The following is a 20,666-nucleotide window of genomic DNA, read 5'->3' as shown; positions in this document are numbered from 1 at the left end:
AACCTGTACCTTTAGTTAGCCACTTACTGGGTAAAACACATTTAAATACCTTCTATGGATTGGCAAAGTGGATAGGCAAACCAGGAACTCACACTCCTTTCAGACAAGAAAAAGCAGCACTCCCAAAGTAGCCAGAGGAGCAGAACTTCAGGGCATGAAAACTTCCTGGCCCCACTGCCCAAGCTGCCCCAAAGGCTCTGTCCTTTATTTCCATGGTATTTATCAACTAACCCATGTGCAAAAATGGAAGACAATAAATCATCTTTTTTTTTTTTTCATTACTACTATTTACCCAGGGAGGACCTGAACCCTAACCCAGCAGGTATTTTGCACACTGCAATTCTCTCTGAGCCAAGGGGGATCCAAGCCGCTTAGCATCTTACAGAATCGGGCTCACTCACCCCAGGCGAATGGCTCTGCAGTGCTTTCATCCGCAACAGGCTGTCACCAGAGGGAGCTGCAGCAAGAATAAAGACTGGTATTTCTTCGTTGCTTGCTTTGGCACATAAAACACAGTCCAAATGTCTTTTTTGAATGATGTTTTTTATTACATGAACACAGGTCTAATACATAATTTAAAACTCCACGTGTACACGGCCTAGGATGCAACGTGCTCCCTCCCCCACCGAGTTACGCAACAGTGATGCCGCGAAGGTGAACACCAGCTCTGCGTTTGCAACCTCACGGGGATGTTACAAATGGTCAGGAGTGGAAGCTTTGCACGCAGGCAGGTCTACGCAAGACAGGACAAAGCACATTAGGAAGAGGTAAAGAACAGGAAGAAGAGAGTAAGCCGGATCTGCCCTGGCTGAAGGGCTGCTCTCAAGAAGGTGTTCTCCATTTCCCCTCCCAAATTCCTCAGGGAGCAAGAGGGTGACGGACAGGCCATGATGCAGCCGGAGTCCCGTGGAGAGCGGTGCCGTGTGGTTTCACACAGGGCACTGCCAGCCACGGGACCCTCTGAGAACCGCTGCGCAGGGTGCCGTCAACAAGCTGTGGGCCATCCTGCGCCGTGCCTTCCGCTGCTGCTCTGTGCAGGGCGAATGCGCCGGGCTCCCTCCTCCTCCCACTGCTCACGCCAAGATCTAGCGAAACCAATGGACAAGTCACTGAAGACTAATGGGATTTGGCACTTTCCTGGTGATGACCCCACTCTCACATTCCTGTGAAGTGCCACAAGGCACTGCCTAAAACCTCAGGGTCCTACTGCTGAATCACGGTATTCCCAGAATTGGACTCCCTAAGTAAATGGCCTGGCGGGGGGACAGGGCAGGGAGGGATGACCAAGAAATCCACTGAGAGCCTGGCAGCTCCTCTTCATCCCAGGGATAGCACTTGGGCTGCTCAATACTTCAATCAGGTAAGTTATTTTAAAGTGTAAACATGGATTTAGGGGTTTTACTTCAGGTCCACTTCCCTTGGAAGATTTGATTCAACAAAAAGGAAAAGGAGAAAAAAAAGAGAAAGCCACACTAAGAAAAATCAAGAGTTCAGAAGACTCATCAAAAACTGTTTCAACCTTACAAAGCATATATGTCTTTGACTCAGGCCTCAAAATCAATTTACTGCATTATTACAAAAATAGCAATATAGAACCTACCCCTTTCCCAGTTCAAAGTTTAAGCACACCTAAGAAGATCCTACAGAAACAATCCTCTTTCTGGCAAGGCACTATCCAGTAGTGTGTGGCACAAACAAAACCACCTCTATCGAAGCCACTGATACAGTGAACGTGTGTGTGCACGTCAGCCCACACAGCAACTTTAGCTAGGTACAAAGAGTTACAGTTTAATTCACACTGCTCTCCCTTTTAAAAAGTGGGGTACTTACTTACACATATTAGCTAAAAACTGGGATCATTTGATTCTCAAGCATACCTTTATATGCAAGTATTTTAAACAAAATTAAGAATTTGCTAGTTCTTTCAATAAATGGCTCTAGTTTCCACAGATCTTTGCAGTTACCTGATAGCTACATTTCATTATTACAAAACCGGTTTAAAAAATTCCAGATCATCTTGTGTAACAAACTAGACTCTACTTGCTTTAATTACAAAAATAAGGCTGTCACACAACAGCCTAAATTCACATTCAAGCAACATATATACCTTTTCTTTTTATTAAACTAGCCACTTATAATTCAAAAGGACATATTCTAAGGGACTTACACTGCTGATCCATGCAAGCAAGGAGGGTATCTTTGGAGCTAGTGTTGTCCAACAACTAGTACAACTAACTGTGCCCACGTGCGTGCTCTGAAATAAGCTAGGTTTACCTAACAGCTGTAACAGGACTAGCTCCTCACTGAACGAGAGGCTTCTATCCTACAATTCTCAAAATTCAAGAGGAGTTTTGTGAAACTAATTTCACCCCTGGAGAAATCAGTGTGGTTTTGCCTTTCACATCAGTAAGCCTGGGATTTCACCCAGGATTACTCACATGGATGTACTTACACACTTAGGTAAGTTTTTCAAAATTGGGACTTCAGGCAGTTGTCAAAGTTTACAACATATCAAGTACATGATAAATCCAGGATGGCTTCTCTGTAATCAACTGCATAATTATGTAAATTTATATCTGTATTCATTTGCAAAGTTAAGTATTTTTAACCTTATTTTAGGAATAGTTATATTGATCTTGGTGAAGTTAACAACATACAACTCCACCTCATGTCATATTCCTTTCCTATAGTGAAATTCAAGTCTTATGAAAACATAGGATTGGTGACAAGAATGTCACAATAACTTACCACAGACAACATAATTCTTAAAAATGCACATACATATATGTATACATACATATATACACACATATACATACATGTATATGCAGGTTATCAACTCCCATTCAGGATTCCTCTGGAGAAGGCGCTGTAGATAAGATTTTGACCAGTAAATACAACCATGGACTTGAAATCTGTGTGTGCTCTTGCTCCATCTAGCCCTTTAACTGAGCTGAGGCGGCACCAGAGGATCCAAAGAGAAACTGATATATAGATGAGTCCTTTAACATCTCCTTTTTTAAAGCTTTCTTGCCTTTGTACTAGAGGGAAAAGCCACACAGCTGTAAGCAGTCTGTAGCTGAGGCAACGCGAACAGGAAGGTAACCTGTTCTTTACTCCAGCAATGGTAGTCATGAACATTGTTCATGTCATACCTCTGCTGTTGTAAGGACGCCATTGTCCAAAATCTGAGAGGCTACAATTCTCCTGTTGTTCAGCATCTTCAGCAGGGACTTGGATGCTGACCTTGCGTGGACCCTCAGCAAATCTGTGAATGACACCTGAATCTGGTTCAGTGGTGGGCAACAGCTGGCAGAGCTTCAGTCCAGCAGCGTCTCAATAACCTTGAGGTTAACCAATGAGAAACCTCATGAAGTTTGATAAGGACAAGTAGGAACTTCTGCCCTTGGGGGTGGCGAAGCATAAGCATGGGCTGGGAATTGACTGACAGAGTAATGCCCCTGCTGAATGGACCTGGGGATTTTAGTGAATGCCAGATTGATCATAAACCAGCAACATACTCACTGCAAATAGGGGAAAGCACGCAGACCACTCTACTTCAGGAAGAGCGTGGCCTGCAGGCTGAAGAAAGTTATTATCCCCCTCTACTCAGCACTGGTGAGGCCTCATCTGAAATATTGTTTGGGACCGTCTCCCAGTTCAAGAGGGATGTGAACAAACTGGAAAGAGTAGCCCTCCACGAAAGCAAAGCAGCCAGGGGCATAAAGCACACAGCCTGTGAAGGAAGGTTGAGGAAGCCAGCTTTGTTTAGTCTGGTAATAAGGTGGCTAAGAGGTGATCTAATGGTAGCCTACAACTATCTTGAGGGCAGTTACAAAAAGGATGGCGCCAATCTCTTCCTGTGAGTGCCAGAAAACATCGTAAAGGCAACAGCCACAAATTACAGCCTAGGAGTTGAGGCTGGACATTAAAAGAAAGTTTTCACTAGGAGAGTACTGCAGCACTGGCACAGGTTACCTAGAGGGTTATGAGACCTTCATCTCTGATAAAAATATCTCTGGATATTTTTAACACTCTGCTAGACAAACCCATATCTGATCCAAACTAGCGCTCGTGTTAGCCCTGATTTTGACAATGCTGGACCAGATGACCTCCAGCTGTCCCTTCCAACTAACATGTCTCGGATGCCATGGTTACTGATTTTAACAGAACATGTGATTTGCTGCACAGACGGTGCTGCTTTCTGACACTTTTTACAAGTTTGGCTTCCTTCAAGCCACACAGTCTGAGTGATGCTGCGATTGCAAAGAAGGTTTCCCACATAATGGTTGTGTTTCATTCACCCAAAGACATAAGGACATTTACTGGAATGGCACTACCCTGTCATTATGAAATCATTTGAGTAAAAGCTACATTACAGCATAGCTGTTGTTTTCATAGCCAGACTTGATTCAAAATGCATAATGCAATTTGACTTCTGTCTAGAATGCATTTTGTAATGGTTATTGGCAAGTCACGGGCCTAAGTTCTGCTACGTGCATCAATGCAGTCCCACTGGAACAATCTCCACTTCCTTTACGTGGCTCCTGTTCCTCAGCTGAACTGACCATCATGGCCTCACCCAGCAAAGCACACACTCAGCTTTCTCATTGCCTTTGAGGCAACTCCAAATTTCCACACCTGGGGATACAACCAGGAAAACAGCTGGGTGAGTTAGGTGTGCTCTTGGGCCACGGTAGAATGTTTAACCATCTATGGGACTGAGCCCTGGCTTTCAAAGTGTCCCCCCGGCTTTCATGTGACTAATGGTGGAGCTGTGTGTTACTGAAGGTAAACTCAAGATTTTGGCAAAATTTCATTTTAAGACAGCCCAACCACAGAGCTCCAACTTTGGGTGTTAAGTCTCTCTCAGTTAAGAGATAACTTAATATAATCCTTAGCTATGAGACCTCTTCTGAACTACCCAGTATTTTCCACCAAGTGTTTTCCTGCACATTTCACCTGCATTTGGAACAGGAACGATGTCAAAATATTTCACTTTGGCACCTCCTGTGTGGTAAGAAGTGTTTTTAAACAGTCAGTTGCAATGTGTATCATGAGACAAATCAAGTTTTCATGAACAAGGTTAGCAGCCCATGTCTCTTACAATAAATATGATCTAGCATAAACATTCACAATAAATGTAGAGCAAAAATAGGGGAGTTATTGGCTTAGACTGAGATCTTAAGATTGATGATTTTTACCTTCTAGATCATAGCCAGCACAAACATTCTAATAACCACCGGCACTTTAACTATCCTGAGGAGCTAATTTCAACTACAGTAGTTGGATGAATTAAAAAAGGTACGGAATCCGACTACATAAGTATATCCATGAACAACAGAAGCCCTACACTTCCACTCCTTACTCTCAAACATACATGTCTGTTAGAATGTCAGTGTCAGCAGCAAAAGCAATCCAAAGACAAAAGTGAAACATCAACAATGAGTATTTTCAAAAAGGAAGATGAGTAGCCCGGCCTTAATCCTGTTTCATGTACATGTTATTAATTCCAGATTATTGGAGAGCACCGTCTCATGGCAAGCAGACTACTACTAATGATGCATGTTTGCTCTATCACAGTGATCCATTAGGGAAGCTGCTGTGTGCTGAAGAACAGGGTCATTCATCCAGGAGGTGTGCTTGTCAATACTTCAGATAGACTTTCTAGGGTTCTGACTCCTATTAAAAAGAAAAGAAAAAAAGGATTATTAATGCTATGAACAAATTCTCATCTCCTGTGTCTGTGACTTTCGCATATAAAGTGCCCCTAACTCTGGTCCACACAGCAGCTGAGGATGCATCACTGTGAAGTACTACCAGACTGAAGCAGTCGTCTGGCCAAGTTTATAGACACACTCCTCCAGGCCAACAAAAGGTTATTTCCCAGGAACAGAGCTGCACAGAAGCTGCTATTTCTGATTGCAGTAGGACATCATCTTTTTCCCAGGACTAGTTCTTCAAGCTATGAAGCTTTAAGCAAGGCTGCCAAAATAACCTGCTTTTGTGGTTCCCTGCTGAGGTTCCCTCCTACTCCTCTCCCTCATGGAGTCCATAAATAAACGAATCCCTCGAAGAAGAGGAACTCTACAGATATTAAAGAGCTACCATCCAGGCCTGAAATAGTACTACTGCCAAAACCAGCTGTATCTGCAGTGGCCAAGGGAAGAAAAGTCCTCTCCTATACATCTGATTTACTGCCCAAAAGTGCACTGTACAGTCTCTTCGAACGAGTGTCCAGGCTTCCATATGGTAATAAAATCTCATCTACTAAACTGCCCTCAACAGAAAGATATTAACTGGCTTTGTGTTCTGACCTGTATATATGTATTTGTTAAAACTTAATTCTTACCCAAAAAGTTGCTGTAACTCCTGACTGCTTCAGCATTTTAAGAAAAACAAAATTAATGCCTAACAAATAAATGCTGTCCTGGTTGAGCGATTATGCCAGGCAGCCCAGTAAAATGATATTTGGTGACATAAACTGCAGATATTACAGTGATAAAGATCCTAGTTTCGTCTCCTGGTTGCTTTCAATTTACATTGATAATGTGAAGAAGAATGCACTCTTTAAACTTCATTTATCTGCTGTCTCAAATTGACTCCCATGTACATGCTTGGTTTCATTTAACATGCTTTGCTTCTCATGGCAACAGTTTCAATTATCTCATTAGCATGAATTTGATATGGACAAGGTATGGATCAAGGCACTGGTGCATCCAAACATGCATAGTTCTTTTGGTTCAAAGAAAAGTCAATCTCAATGTTTCAAGAATTCCATGAAAAGTCTGCAATACTGCACTGACCTTTGATGCCAAAGTAGGTTTCAGTCCAAGAAAGGAGAAGACAGTGTTGCTCTCCTTTGATTCAAAAAAACCATCATAATCCTAGAAAGGAAAAAAAAAAAAAAAAAAAAAGATGTCAACATTTGTATTCGTGTTTCCCTGATTTATCTTACCACACTATGTATTAGACTGAAGGGTGATACATAATAACGCTCAGGAAAATACTGATACTTACCCATATTCTCCTATGCAAACCTAAAAGCTATTCTAAAGTGCAATGATATCACCAACTACAATGGCAAAGAAAACCACATAAATTCTCTAACTACACCACCTTTCACTACTTTATTTGACAGAAAAATATGAACATGGATCTGCATTCAAAGGAAATCTATTGTGAGTATATTTCAAAGGTATTTAAGTGCCTAACAATACAAATAAGTTTCTGACTGGGTTTCCAATTTGTATTTTAGCAAACAAAATACTTCCTGAAATGGACACCTCCAAGAAGTCCCACAGCAGCTGAACTCCTTATTTTTTCTGTGGTGGAACAGAGATTTCGTCACCATTGTATCTTCTGAAATCAGCAATCATATCTCAGCCTTGGACAACCACACAGCTAAATATAAAATGTTACCATAAAGAAACTTATATAAAAGGTAAAAAATAAGCTTCATTATCATGATTAAGTTCCTTTTAGGTTTCAGCTGCTTAAGATCAGGTTCTTATCTCAAAGTGTTACTGCTTCTTTTACTGATTCGTTTATTGCATTGGACACCTGCTAATCTTCTACCATCAGATGAGCTGACAATATTCAGTTTTCAAGGAAAAATAGAAAAACAGAACACAGTTCAGTGGATGGATTTGACATATGACAAGAAACCAGGAAGTTTCAGGTTCTCTTAGTGGTTGGGCAAAGATTTCCTCTATGACCACTAGCAAACAATACAGTGCCCAGTTCAGACTTTTCCTCCTCCACATAACTGCAAAACAGAAATATTAATCTTAACCACTTCTGACATGCAAAATACTCTGTAAGTGACAGGAAATGTCAGGTATGTGCTCATCACTAAATAGCAATTATCTCTAGTATCTAAGATTAGTAGTTACACTTAACTTGAAAGCATTCAACAAGAGAAATACCTTTAAATATTGACTGTGCACATACATGCTTTCAATCAGAATAGTATCAGGCAGTCTCCGTGCCTCCACATGCTTCCCATTTCTGTAACAGTCTTTCCCAATGCACCTGACCCCCAAAGCCAGCACTTCTTTGGCTCCTATCCTCTAATCTCATTACTTTTTGAAAGCTCATCTCTCATTGTTAGTTTCAGATACTTTCCTTGAAACCAGACCTCAATTCTTCTCCAGCAGCAGCTGCTTTGCCCACTTGTCTCCTTCCACTCCTGCCTTCTTTTGAACCTGTAACCTCACAAACCACCACCACCCCACCCCCAATCACAGGGGACCATGTAAGGTAAACAGAAGCAGCTGTAATTGAAAAGCAGAAATCTTTCTCTGATCTGGCTGTTCTTGGAAGGCCATCATAGGATATGCAAAGATCAGGAACCTTCTTTTATCTTCTAACCAGAGTTTACTCATGCCTAGCCAATATCTACTTGTGCTTACATTTTGGTTTCTCAGATCCTAAGCAGGAAGCAGGAATGTTCTGGGCAAGCATTCTGCTTCCCAGTAGGCAGTGTGAATCCCTGAATAGCCCTACATCCCACCTGCCAGACCCAACTATGAAATATACCAAATTATATCCTTACAGAAGGATGGTTGGTATTTTGTGAAATAACTTTGTAAGGAAAGTGTGTGCTTGTAGATGAAGACTTGACTTCCTTTGTCTTTTTTTCTCTCTACCAACCTAAAATAAAAGATTGTTCACACAGAAAATACATAGTCACCACTGCAGGGATAATATACCTCCCATGAGATCCATAACAATTCTGCAGATGTGCAGAATTTCTCTTAAAACCTTTATGGTGCACTAGACAAAGATGCTTTACTAGCATTTCCATAATGACATACTGCTGTACCAATGTGAACACAACTGTCCTAGCAAAGTGATACTCTGCAGTCACATAATCATTCAAATAATCTCAGCCCAGGAAAATAAAAAAATAGCTGCACAGAGGCAGTTTCCCAGCCTAACCCTCTATACTAAAAGCATCTGCCCTGAAAGACAGAGAGGCTGGCAGGAGTGTATGATGGTCAGGAGGCCTCAGACATATTAGCTTACATAAGTACAAGGAGTAAACTTTCTTCTTAAGATGGCTTTTTGTCATCATCTTCTTAAAAGATGACATATTGCTGTGCAGTAACGACTCAGGCAATAAGTCAATATTCCAGGATGAAGCTTCATGTCCACTCATCCTTTCAGCTTCCGTACACATGTGTATATAGAATCATAGAATCATTTAGATTGGAAAAGACCCCTGAGATCATCAAGTCCAGCTGTTAGCCTAACACTACCAAGTCCAACCACTAAACCATGCCCCTAAGAACCACATCCAAACATCTTTTAAATTCCTCCAGGGATGGTGACTCAACCACTTCCATGGGCAGCCTGTTCCAATGACTGAAAACCCTTTGGTGAAAATTTTTTCCCTAATATCTAATCTTAACCTCCCCTGGCACAACTTGAGGCCGTTTCCTCTTGTCCTATCACTTGTTACTCTGGAGGAGAGACCGACACCCACCTGGCTACAAACTCCTTCCAGGTAGTTGTAGAGAGTGAGAAGGTCTCCCCTCAGCCTCCTTTTCTCCAGACTAAATAAGGGCTCCTCAGAAGACTTGTTCTCTAGACCCTTCACCAGCTCTGTTGTAATTCTTTGGACACGCTCCAGCACCTCAACGTCCTTCTTGTAGTGAGGGGCCCAAAACTGAACATAGTACTCGAGGTTCGACCCCACCAGTGCCAAGTACAAGAGAGAGCACACACTTTTCTTCTATCTAGTTTTCAGTTCCATGGTTTTCTCTATGAGCAATACATAATTTACAATTAATAACATCTACTCACTTCACTCTATGAGAAGAGTCAAGTTTATTTGCTTTCACTTCCAGGGGAATGAAACACTTCAAGGAATAAAGCAGTTCTGGAGCAAGGGAAGGTAGAACCTCCTGTAACAATCAGCATCACAGACTGGAAAACAGACTTTGCAGACAGATGCTGCTTATCGTTATGAGGACAGAATTATTACCATTACTTTTTAAAAAGCTAACACATGAAGATATTAGACACAGTTTTAAGTTCCCTTACTGTTACTTTTAGGTATGGTCTGTTCTACCTAACCTTGAAATTAAACATATAATTGAACAGAGGAAATAGACACATTTCCATAAATTAAAAAATCATTAAAGGTGATGAACTGATGCTAATTTCTGAATTAATGTAAATTCACAATTAACAGCCAGAAAGTAAATAGACAGATCTCACAGCTAGGCCATGGCGTAAGCTGAAACAGTGCTGAAAGCAACCCCAACACTGCCATGGGTAAAAAGAGGACTAGGTAATCATTGAACACCTAGAGGAGTAATAAGTAATACTGAAGCTCTACAGAAGGATGTTTGATTATGCCCTTGACTTGATAAACTGCATGGACACTGTTAAACCTGAAAAAGGTTCAGCCTGACTCTGCTAAAGCAGATGAAAAGCCATGAGGGGCATGAGCTACACCAGCAACCTCACGTGAAGACAGCGCCTGATCTAACTGAGAAATAACCTTAATTTTCTCCACTGGTTTCATCTACAGGTGAGTCACACTATCTCTGGAGCTGAAGGAAGGGGAGCAGTGGATGAGTAGAACCCACAGTCAGAAGAACAAGGGCACTCTTTTAATATCAGGGCAGGTTTAAATTGCCTTAAACTGCTCATTACAGCCCTGTAAACTATAAGCAGCCAACCTGTGGGCCGGCAGCTATTGAGAGCACTTCTGCAGCAGCATGACATCATTTTCACTCCCCTCCAAGAGCACCCTTTCCTCCTAAGCACACAGGCAGTTTTCATGAACTCCCAGACAGCTGTTTGCCTCAATAGTTTGTCCAAGGGAAGGCTCTCTGTTCAGGTGAGTCATCATCTCTCAGCAACATTTTCAAGTTCTGAGGCTCTCCTGAAGCATCTTAATCCCAGTATTTCGATTAGCTCTAAAAGCACCATTGCTGTAAGACCATGGGTTTTTCACTCTTTGTTAATAAATTGGAAAGAAAAACAGAGTAGGAAAATACTGTCATAAGAAATAAGGCTGCATTCCTGGCTCTGACAATGACTTTGACTCAACTAATCCACCAATATCTGTGAACATCTGTTTACCATAACCTCTGTAAATTGTGCTAGTTATCAATTTCTACTTGCAGAAGTACCCAGGCCAGATTTAGCATGTTTTTTCCACAGTTCCACAGATTATCAAACCTAGATTCACTTACTGAAAAAATTGTGAAGGTTAAACAATGAACTAAACTGAGGAAGTGTATGTTTGAAAGAGCACAAACCCCAGTGGATTGATTCATTTTAAAAGGAGAGGAATATTTAATAACCGCAAGAGATTATCCACCAGAAGTAATCTCCCTGATGTTTTGAAATATCTGCCTTGCAAAACACATTAAAATGCTATTGACACTTTCTTACTTTCATGGGATATGAGGGTATGCTTTAGATAAAGCAACAGTAAAATTTTAAATAGGAGAATTTTCCTACTAATCTCTGCAATGAAAACATATGATCCCAAAATATTCAAATGTGGAAAAAATGTTACAAAAATGCATAATAATCCTATAAAAGTTGAAAAAAGTCACTTCAGTATGGTAGTTTCTTAAGAGATTTTTGAGAAGCATGATCTCAAGGAGCATGACCTCAAGGACTCATCAGTTTTGCTTTGGCATGTAGTAGGAGTTCAAAGTGGGCATCCCTAGTTTTCCCTGTAATACAAGGGAGATAGCAATGTTTCAAAAACAAAAGGCCTTTGACCTTACCTTTTTAAGGACAGAAAGTCTGTGCAGATTTGGGCCGCATATAAAGACACTAAATTCATGGGTGAGGACATGAAAACTCTTGTCTCACATAAGGAACATCCCACTGCTACCAGCAGCAGATGCAAAGGCTGAAGAACAAAAATGGTGCCAAGCTCAGTGCAAGCTGAGAGCTTCATACACAGGCAAGAGCCCAACTTGCTTGCGAGCCAACGGGTTCCACTTGGAAAAACTCAGCGGGACATTGCCTCCCACAGAAGGACACCACCATCCACTGGTTTTGGCAAGGCAGTGGTTCCCTGTTTCTGCACCAGGATTCACTGCCGGTAGCAAGTTACTACAATCCCCTTGCTACTGTGCCAAGCAGCTCTACCAAGCCAGAGGGTGCTGTGGCTTTGCTGGGATTGGCTGAGCAGCGCTGTCTTCCCCCTGCGCAAGGAAGTGGCTCCCACTGATGCCCTGGAGGCATTCAGAAAGCAGCTGTTAACCTAAAAATATACAAGCATGGCAAACTGCCACCCACTGCCCTACTTCAAAAGGCAACTATGTGCACAAATATAATTTTGACTGTATTGCTTTAAATTATGATCCTTGGTGCTTTCTAGAGCTGCTAATTACACATTATCAACGTATAAAATTCTGGCAACATTAGTAGCTGATTAAGGCTACTAAAATTAAGAGGACATAGAGACAGTGGATGTGAATCATCAGTGATGCACAGATGCTAGTCTCTCTGGAAAAGTTGAAAAGCCACACAAATACAGGTGACAAATCACAAAGACAAGGGTATGAAATGTTACAGAAAACAACAAATGCCAGTTAGGAGAAAAAAATACATCTCAGGATGGTTTGAGGGGATACAGAAGTGACAGGAGTATAAATAAGGCAAGTGAAAAGCTATTTCAAGTCAGAAAAGGTTTCTTAACAGGGTAACAGCCATCTGACTGCTTTAGGCCTGGCTCCTCACCTTTACAGTCAATGGCAGCTTGATCACCAAGTAGTCTGAGCAAGACACAGCCCCTGTTTTACCACCAGAATACTTTGTTGAAAATCAGCAAAGCTAACTGTACTGAAGTTTCAACAGCTCACCTATAGAGACAAGCAAAATCTTGCTGGCATGGCATAAAGCATTTCTTTGCTTTCCCTGCTCTTGTTGAGTGACTCTAAACCAGGATAGAGACGCAGGTTGTGGCTGCAAAAGTCTTCAGGAGCAATGTTACCCCAGGTGGTAATGGAAGGAAGGCTGTGAAGCTCACTATGGTGGCAGTATGATCTGGTATTAGACACAGAGCTCAGTGGACCCATGGTGCACATTGCCAAAGCACATTAAGGATGCTAAATGGTTACATGGCTTCACCAGAAGGCTGAATTCATGAAAGACAAATGTAGTAAGAATTACTAAATACACTAAAGTTATATTTGTTTCAGAAAAAATAGGCAAGGACAGGGAGAATATTCAACAGAAGTATTTTGTATGCTTGACTTGCTTGTAGTCTTTCTGGAGATATGCTTATGGCCACTGTTGGGACAAAACTGGGCTAGATGGACCTTCAGTCTCACACAATTAAGGCCACTTGAGTTATCTTAAGTCGTATCTTACACAAAGTTTTAAAATAATCAGCAAAGTCAAGTGATATTGTCCACTTAGTACGCTGGTAAAAGAAAAAAAAAAGCAAAATCAAGCCTCACACTTAGGTAGTTTTGTTTTCAAAACCTGAGTCCTTGCAGTTTATCCTGAAACCAAAAGGTGCTGTGGTTGTTTTGTACTTCTTTAAAACCAGATTCATCAAAGGCAGGAGAACTCTCTTAATGTCTAGATTATGCAGAAATCCCAACAGCAATCCACTGCCCAAATGCTACACTGAAGTAGAAGCAACTTAGTCTTTGAGATAATGGACGAGCATTCAGGAAATCTGGATTTAACTCCTCATTATGACACAAATGTGCTACATCCTTCTGGCATTCATGTGGGTTTTATGCCAATTTACTCCAGTAAGAAAACTATTGGTCTTTGGGAATCCTCTCCTCAGAAATCCCACTTCCAGGGTAGCTTCTCCTTCTCTCAACAGCAACTTCCAAGTTCACAACGGTCAACTTGGCTACAACAGTACCTGTATCCCAACTGTGATGTGAGGGCCGTAAGTGGGTTGTATTCCTGGTGCTGGGAAGCCAGATCACTGTAGTGATGTGATTACAGACACTGCCATAATTAATTTGGCTCAGCATTTTGTTAAGCAGGTACACTGAGGCTTGTTTAAACAAACACTGTCACTGCTGGGAGATACTATTTACTGCACACCAAAGTTAAAATTGGCAGTACTGCAGGTCAGCATAAATAATTATTTGTGCTTCAAAGAACATAACACAAGCATGATGGCATTGGGCCAAAGTAAAACGTTAACACAAAGTAGATTGCATTTACAATTAGCAATTATACAGACACTGTCTATCCATTACTATTGCAACTGAGATTAGGAGAACATTACATCTAATGACATTTCAAAGAAAGTAACTGTGAATAAAATCCCTCCCAGTAAGTTTCTTTAAAAGAGCAAGCTGGCTTTGTCGCTGGTTGTTTTTAGTCCACAACAAGAGAAAGAGTGAGCTTGTTACACATCTTGGACAAATCCTTATTGCTTACCACATCAAAAAGCAGAAGAAGAAAGAACCCACCCAAATGTAGCTTGGACTGCTTTTTATACAGATTTTTTTAAATGCACTAATTATTGGACAGCACTTAAGTCTCTTGGCATGCTGTTTGAATTTTTTCCTCTTTGGCAACAATTTTTTCATATATGATTATGATCTCTTCATTCTTATAAAAGGGGCAAGGTAATTGCTCTTACAAGTAATAATGGGGAACTCATAAATTAAATGCATTGAATCAGCACTCTGCTATTGACTGAGTTAATACTGTATGCCATTGAGAATGAGCTGTTAGCAACCTTCCTGTAAAGGTTCTCTAGGACAGATGACATTCATTTACTGATCTGATTAGGATTACAATGGAAAACTCTTACTCAGCACAGCTCTCCTTGGAGAACAAGTGTGTGCGCATGCATGAGTCTTTTTTAATATTATATAAACACACAAAAATAAGAAGATCTTGTCTGCATAACACAGGACAGTCTAAACATGACAATTTTCAACCAGCTAACCTTCTGATAGGATCCCTGCACAGGATTTTTAAAGAGCTTACACAATTGACTCTACAAAGCAACCTGTTACTTCTCTCCTAAGGGCCAGATGTTTATTTCCATAATCTCTTGTTGTAGGCTTCCAAAAACAAAGGCTTTAATAAAAGACAGGCAGATGTCAGCTGCAGCTCTGTTGTTTGAACAGTACATGACAAACTCAGGCTGATGTGATGTTTGTCATTCATTCAGTAACCATGACAGGGTACACAGACACCAACTCTTTAAGAACCGATATCCCTCACCTCTAAGGGAATCAAAGTGCAGAAGGGCTCCCCCCATCCAAGCACTGAAGACCTCAAACTGGTATAGTGCCCACCTGGGGCAGGGGAATATTCAGGGGGAGTTAGTGGCACAATCAGTAAGTACTATGGATGATAACTGGTGCCACCTCCCCTTTTTGTGCACCTTCCAGCTCATCATCTTATTTTATAAATTGTTTGGATAAGAATTTTATCAAATCAGACCATGACAGGAGTTTGAAAGAGGGAGGGACTGAAATGTCAGGGAGTTAACTGTGGTAGTTCATCCTTCTACATGAAATCATGGCTAAGAGACATAACAAACAGTATCTTGCCAACATGCAGAAGGTACATGGGCAGAGGTTGCTTTCCAATGCCAGATTTGCCTTCTATATTCCTTGCTTGAGAAAAGCACTTAGTCAGGAAGATAAACAGTGCTATGTCACTGGCCCCATTCAGCCTAGGGTCTGTGGACACCTGTGAGCCACAAACTTCTCCAGTGCAACTGCAAAAGGTAATTAAGAACGATTTCAAACAAAAAGCTTAAACTGGCCATACAGGAAACTCTACCACTGATGGAAAAATAATTAGTCAAGAAAGTTTCAGCATCATCTCTGAGCAATTCACACTAACTGTTATTTAGCGAGATTATCCCTCTTCTAAAGACAGACCCGGATGCCCAAGATTCTAAGTGAGTCAGCTAAGACAACTCCAAGGGCGCAGGGAACCAAATGTAGACTTGCTGAATACCAAATTGGCCTCACAACTGCCCTAGCTCCTGAAGTAAAGACACTACAGCAGGCCTGCTGAGGTGAATTCTGCCACGTTGCTTGAGGATCTAGAGAGACAGAGTTCAAGCTCTCTGTATCTGTAGGCTTTAATAACGACAAACTCCCCAACAACAGGCCAGGGCAGAAACTCTGAGGTGGCCTCTAGCCAGTTTTCTGAAATCCTCTCTTCCCTCTTCTTTCTCTTATCAGTGAGTAGTTACTGATTTGTCATTTGACACATATAAAAAAAGGAAGAAAAAGAAATGTGTATGAATCTTTCCAGGATCTTTATAAAAAAAAAAAACAACACAAGAGACTGATGCTTAACAGTGCAAAGAAATCAGTGCCACAGTAATTGCCTGTGTGCTGAATAGTTTCTCAAGAACACTGCACCTCTTTCAGCAGCCTATTTTATTTCTTTCTTGTCTATAGGCCTTCACTGTTTTGAAGGAGTTGATACCCGTATATTACATTTCAGGGAAGGACAATAAATATCACATATCTCTGTCTCTACTGCTGCCCACTAGGCACTCTATCAGGACTTACCCCAATGCTCTAAACCATATGAGCAGCTTTCAAGGAAGAAAAAAAAAAAAACCCACCAAAAAACCCAGGAAAAAAAAAAGCCTGCTATGTAAATATTTTCCCTTCAGCTCAAACTCCCACCTGGAAACAGATTTCCTTTTAATTTTGGTTGGCCTAAATTTCAGGCGAACTCACATCACTGGCAGATTTGCATATAAAACTGTCAGTGTTTCAAAGTGCTAATTTGCAGCTTTGTAAGGTTAAAATTAGAGTGTAGTTTCACTGGTAAGTGGAGATTTCCAATCTTCTGAAAGATCCAGGAGTCACTTCCAGTCTAAGAAGTGTTGTGTATTTAATTGTGGAGATTTCAGAGAAAGCAGAAGAGGGAGGTGTGAGACACAGGCCTAATTTCAGACATGACTTTTCCAGTGTTTCTTGCTTTCTTCTTTAAGAACAGTCCAGCGTTCTGGCTACTGCAGATCCTGTTTGGATATATGTACCTGTTTGGATACGTGTACGTGGCACCTCACCTACCCTGTGAAGAAGCCAGAGCCCTAGCTGGGGGCTGCAAATTCCACTCCAGAAGCCACACGGCAAAATTTAGGCATTTCAGTGATTGGCATCATGCTATAGTCCCTTTGTGAAGCTGGCCCTAAGGCACCAAACTGCAGTATCTCTCCATCTGTCTCGACTTTCCGTGGTCTGTGTAAAAAAGGTAACAGTAAGTAATAAGTAAGTAAGGATAAGTAATTTTTTGTTCATTCTTTTAAATAGTGTTTTTAACCTGCAGCATACTTAATAGTTAGTACTGTGTTGGATCCTACCAGCAGTATTTTAGAAAAATCTGAGTTACTCACATGCAAAATCACTGATCTGGCTGTGTAAAATAAATTCACAATGGGAGATAGAGCATTCATAAATTTTTCTGTAACCTTGAAAGCAAGGATTTAGGTAGTGAAAACTTAGAAAACGAATTACAGTCTTCATGTTTTTACTGGGTCCGGCTGGGACAGAGTTAACTTTCTTCACAGCAACCGCTATATGTGACTAAAACAGCCTTGATAACACACCAGTGTTTTGGCTATTGCCAAGCAGTGCTTGCACAGCATCAGGGCCTTCCCTGTTTCTCACTCTGCTCCCCCCTGCCACCCCCACAGAGTAGGCTGGGAGTGAGCAAGAGGTTGGGAGGAGACACAGCTGGGACAGCTGACCCCAACGGGCCAAAGGGATGCTCCATACCATATAACCTCATGCTTATTAAAAAATGGGGAGTCTTCCAAGGTACCCATTGCTCAGAGACTGACTGGGCAGTGGTCTGCTTTTGGGAGATGGTGAGTGATTGCATTTGCATAACTTCATTTTTTTCCCTTTCCTTCACTTATTTAACTGTCTTTATCTCAACTCATGACCTCTCCTGCTTTTGCTCTTCCTATTTTCTCCACTGTCCTGCTAGGGGAATGGGGGACGACCAAGCAGCTGTGTGGTTGCTGCCTGGGATCAACCCACAACAGTCCTTTTTGGCTCCTGAACAGGGACTCAAAAAGGTTCAAGATAATGACAGATTTGATCAGGGTGTGCTAGACTGAATTTACAGCTGTTACACCTGTTAAACTGTTACTTGGCAGGCTGTTACTTCGTGTTACTGGTCATGATGTTGACTCTCTTGTTCTTGATGCCAATTTGCTTTTTCCCCTCAGTTGCTCTGTTGCTTGCTCCCTTTCTTCCTGTACATCAAACTCAAGAGCTCGTTAATGGCTGTTTTCAGCTTTTGCTGTTTGCCGTGTTGTTTATCACTTTCTTTTGCTTTGCCTGAAAGCCATGATAAAAGCATCAGCCTTGAGCCTAATCTGGTATTTGGCTCCTGCACTGTGGGGGAACCATCTCATGGAGACAATTAGCAATTACGTCTTTCTCCTCCAGGAGCCACTTTGTGGAGGAAATGAAGAATGGCATCTTCCTCTTCTCTAGGACAGAGGTTTCCACTGTTGTTGCAATGGCCCTTCAATTTCTTGAACATCCCAATGTAACCAGAAGGTTGTATTGGTGTGTGCAGTGACGCTGATTTTGCCTTTTCAGAAGGTTAACCAACCAGTTGGGAATGCCACACAGGAATGTGCCATGACACAACCAACTCCTGAATGGCAAGATGTGGGGGAGTATTTGAGCAGTTTTCACCTCTGATGGTTTGGGACTTCACTCCTGAACAGATGTGGAATCCTGTTGAATTGGCAGACCACGTGAAGAAAGGATGCCTTGCATATATCATAAAGACACAACTTCCAGCACTCTGTTGGGGCTTGGGGTAGGCCTAGGCCTATGCTCAGAGGAACGAGAGGGTCTCTTAATCTGAGGACATACAAACAGACACTGTGGGTAAATCAGAAATCCAACCCTCAACTACAATGGTTGTTCCCGCAGTCAAGAAGAAATAATGGAAGCATAGGTCCACCCAGTTGGTAAAGATGACGGAGTTAGTAAAGGAGATTGAAGCTCCTCCTGAGGGAGAGCAGTTTACAGAAGTGAAAGCCATCCAGCTGGCCCTGGACATTGCCAAAAGATGGCTGGTACTCTGTCTCTACACTGACTCACAGATGGTGACAAATGCCCTGTGGGGGTGGCTGCAGCAACAGAAGCTGACTAACTGGCAGCACAGAGGTAAGTCCATCTAGGCTGCTGCACTGTGGCAAGACATTGCTGACTGGGTACAGAACCTCTTTGTAAAAGTATGTTATGTAGATACTCACATGCCCAAGAGCCATGCTACCAAAGAACACGGGAACAAGGAGCAAGTAGACCAGGCTGCCAGTACTTAAATGGCTCAAGTGGACCTGGTCTGGGAATGTAAAGGCGAGCTATTCATAGCTCAGTGGGCCCACGACACATCAGGAAGAGATGCAATGTATAGGTGGGCTTGTGATCAAGGGGTGGACCTGACCATTGAAGCCATTGGACAGGTTATCCATGAATGTGAAACATGTGCCATGATCAAACAAGTCAAGTGGGTAAAGCCTCTCTGCTGAGAAGAACAGTGGCTGGAAGAGACAGTGTGGGTTGCTCCTCCCTCAGGAAAAGGCAAACCCATTCATGGGGCCAGGGTATACTTGGTGTGTAATCCAGGAGGATGGGGAAACCCATTGTGTACTGCAAGGAGATTTAACATTGTGGGAAAATAACCCATGATTTGAGTTGTATGTCATAGCTGTACGACAAAGTACTACAGCAGAAGCCACTAAAACTAACTGAGGATGAGCCTTGTAAGGAACCGGGCAAGACACAACTGGTTTCAATGCTCAACAACCCAACCCAAAACACCAGCTCTACTTATCTATTTAGGCTCTACTTGTCCTTTTCTATATTTTTTTTATCTTTTCCAGATTATCTCCACTTTACTTTTCTTTACACAAAGTGCATGAGTTCTCTCTTGGAACCTGCACTAGGCACTTCCCTACTCTTACATAGCACTAACTAGAGCAAGATAACTGTAGTAATTTCAGATTTACCCTACTGTAAATTAGAAGAACAGGTACATGTGTCTGATTTGTCTGAAATGTAGACTCTCTTCTCACATACTTACAATGTTATAGCAATGTCACTAAGATGAAACAACAGATTGTAAAGTCATAAAAATATGTAAATTATCACAGTGTCAGTGCTATGACATAGCACTGGATTATCAGTAAAATGATTTGTGTTCTTGTGTGCTCACAGCTCTTATCTTGTTTGCAGGAAATAACAATGGTTCTTGCTGAGTACTTTATTTCAAATTTCATTAGCATAACTTGTTACTGAAAAATTGGGGAGTGCATCTCAGAAGACTGAGAAAACGAGAAGAGAGATTGATGATCACATTTGCAATTACATTGACTCAGAGAAATTTCAAGGTTTTGCTCACACTTTCCATGGAGTTTGTCTGTTGTACCTCCCCCTGTGGTACAAGATGTTTTGTGAACCGGTAAGCACTGGTCATCTTTTTGTACCTTTCTCCCCTCTTACACCAGCTCTCACATGCTCAAATGGCTGACACCAACCCATTTTGGATACTTACTGAAAACACTGAAGACAAACTTCCTCTACATTGCACTTACTTACATTCTGAAAAGTGATTATTTCAAATGGTAATGTGCTAGCCAGAAAAATCTATTCTGAGATAATATCTTTGTGCATATTGCTGAGGTTATC

General features: G+C 41.6%; 1 protein-coding gene across 1 annotated transcript in view; it reads right to left on the bottom strand.

Moving 5' to 3' along the window:
* Positions 1 to 1,649: 1,649 nt before the first annotated feature.
* The window catches only part of SH3BGRL2 (SH3 domain binding glutamate rich protein like 2), a 44,466-nt gene continuing 25,449 nt past the window's right edge, over positions 1,650 to 20,666 (bottom strand). The window contains exons 3-4 of the mRNA XM_075747564.1: positions 6,807 to 6,887; positions 1,650 to 5,682 (exon numbers count right to left, since the gene is read on the bottom strand). Of these exons, the coding sequence (XP_075603679.1) occupies positions 5,668 to 5,682; positions 6,807 to 6,887 (96 nt within the window). The 3' untranslated portion in view covers positions 1,650 to 5,667. The remainder of the gene's footprint in view (positions 5,683 to 6,806; positions 6,888 to 20,666) is intronic.

The sequence above is a fragment of the Balearica regulorum genome, chromosome 3 (genome assembly GCF_011004875.1).
Source record: "Balearica regulorum gibbericeps isolate bBalReg1 chromosome 3, bBalReg1.pri, whole genome shotgun sequence".
Classification (NCBI taxonomy): domain Eukaryota; kingdom Metazoa; phylum Chordata; class Aves; order Gruiformes; family Gruidae; genus Balearica; species Balearica regulorum.
Note: the sequence above shows the minus strand (reverse complement) of the source record. Positions and strands in the feature narration are given on the sequence as shown.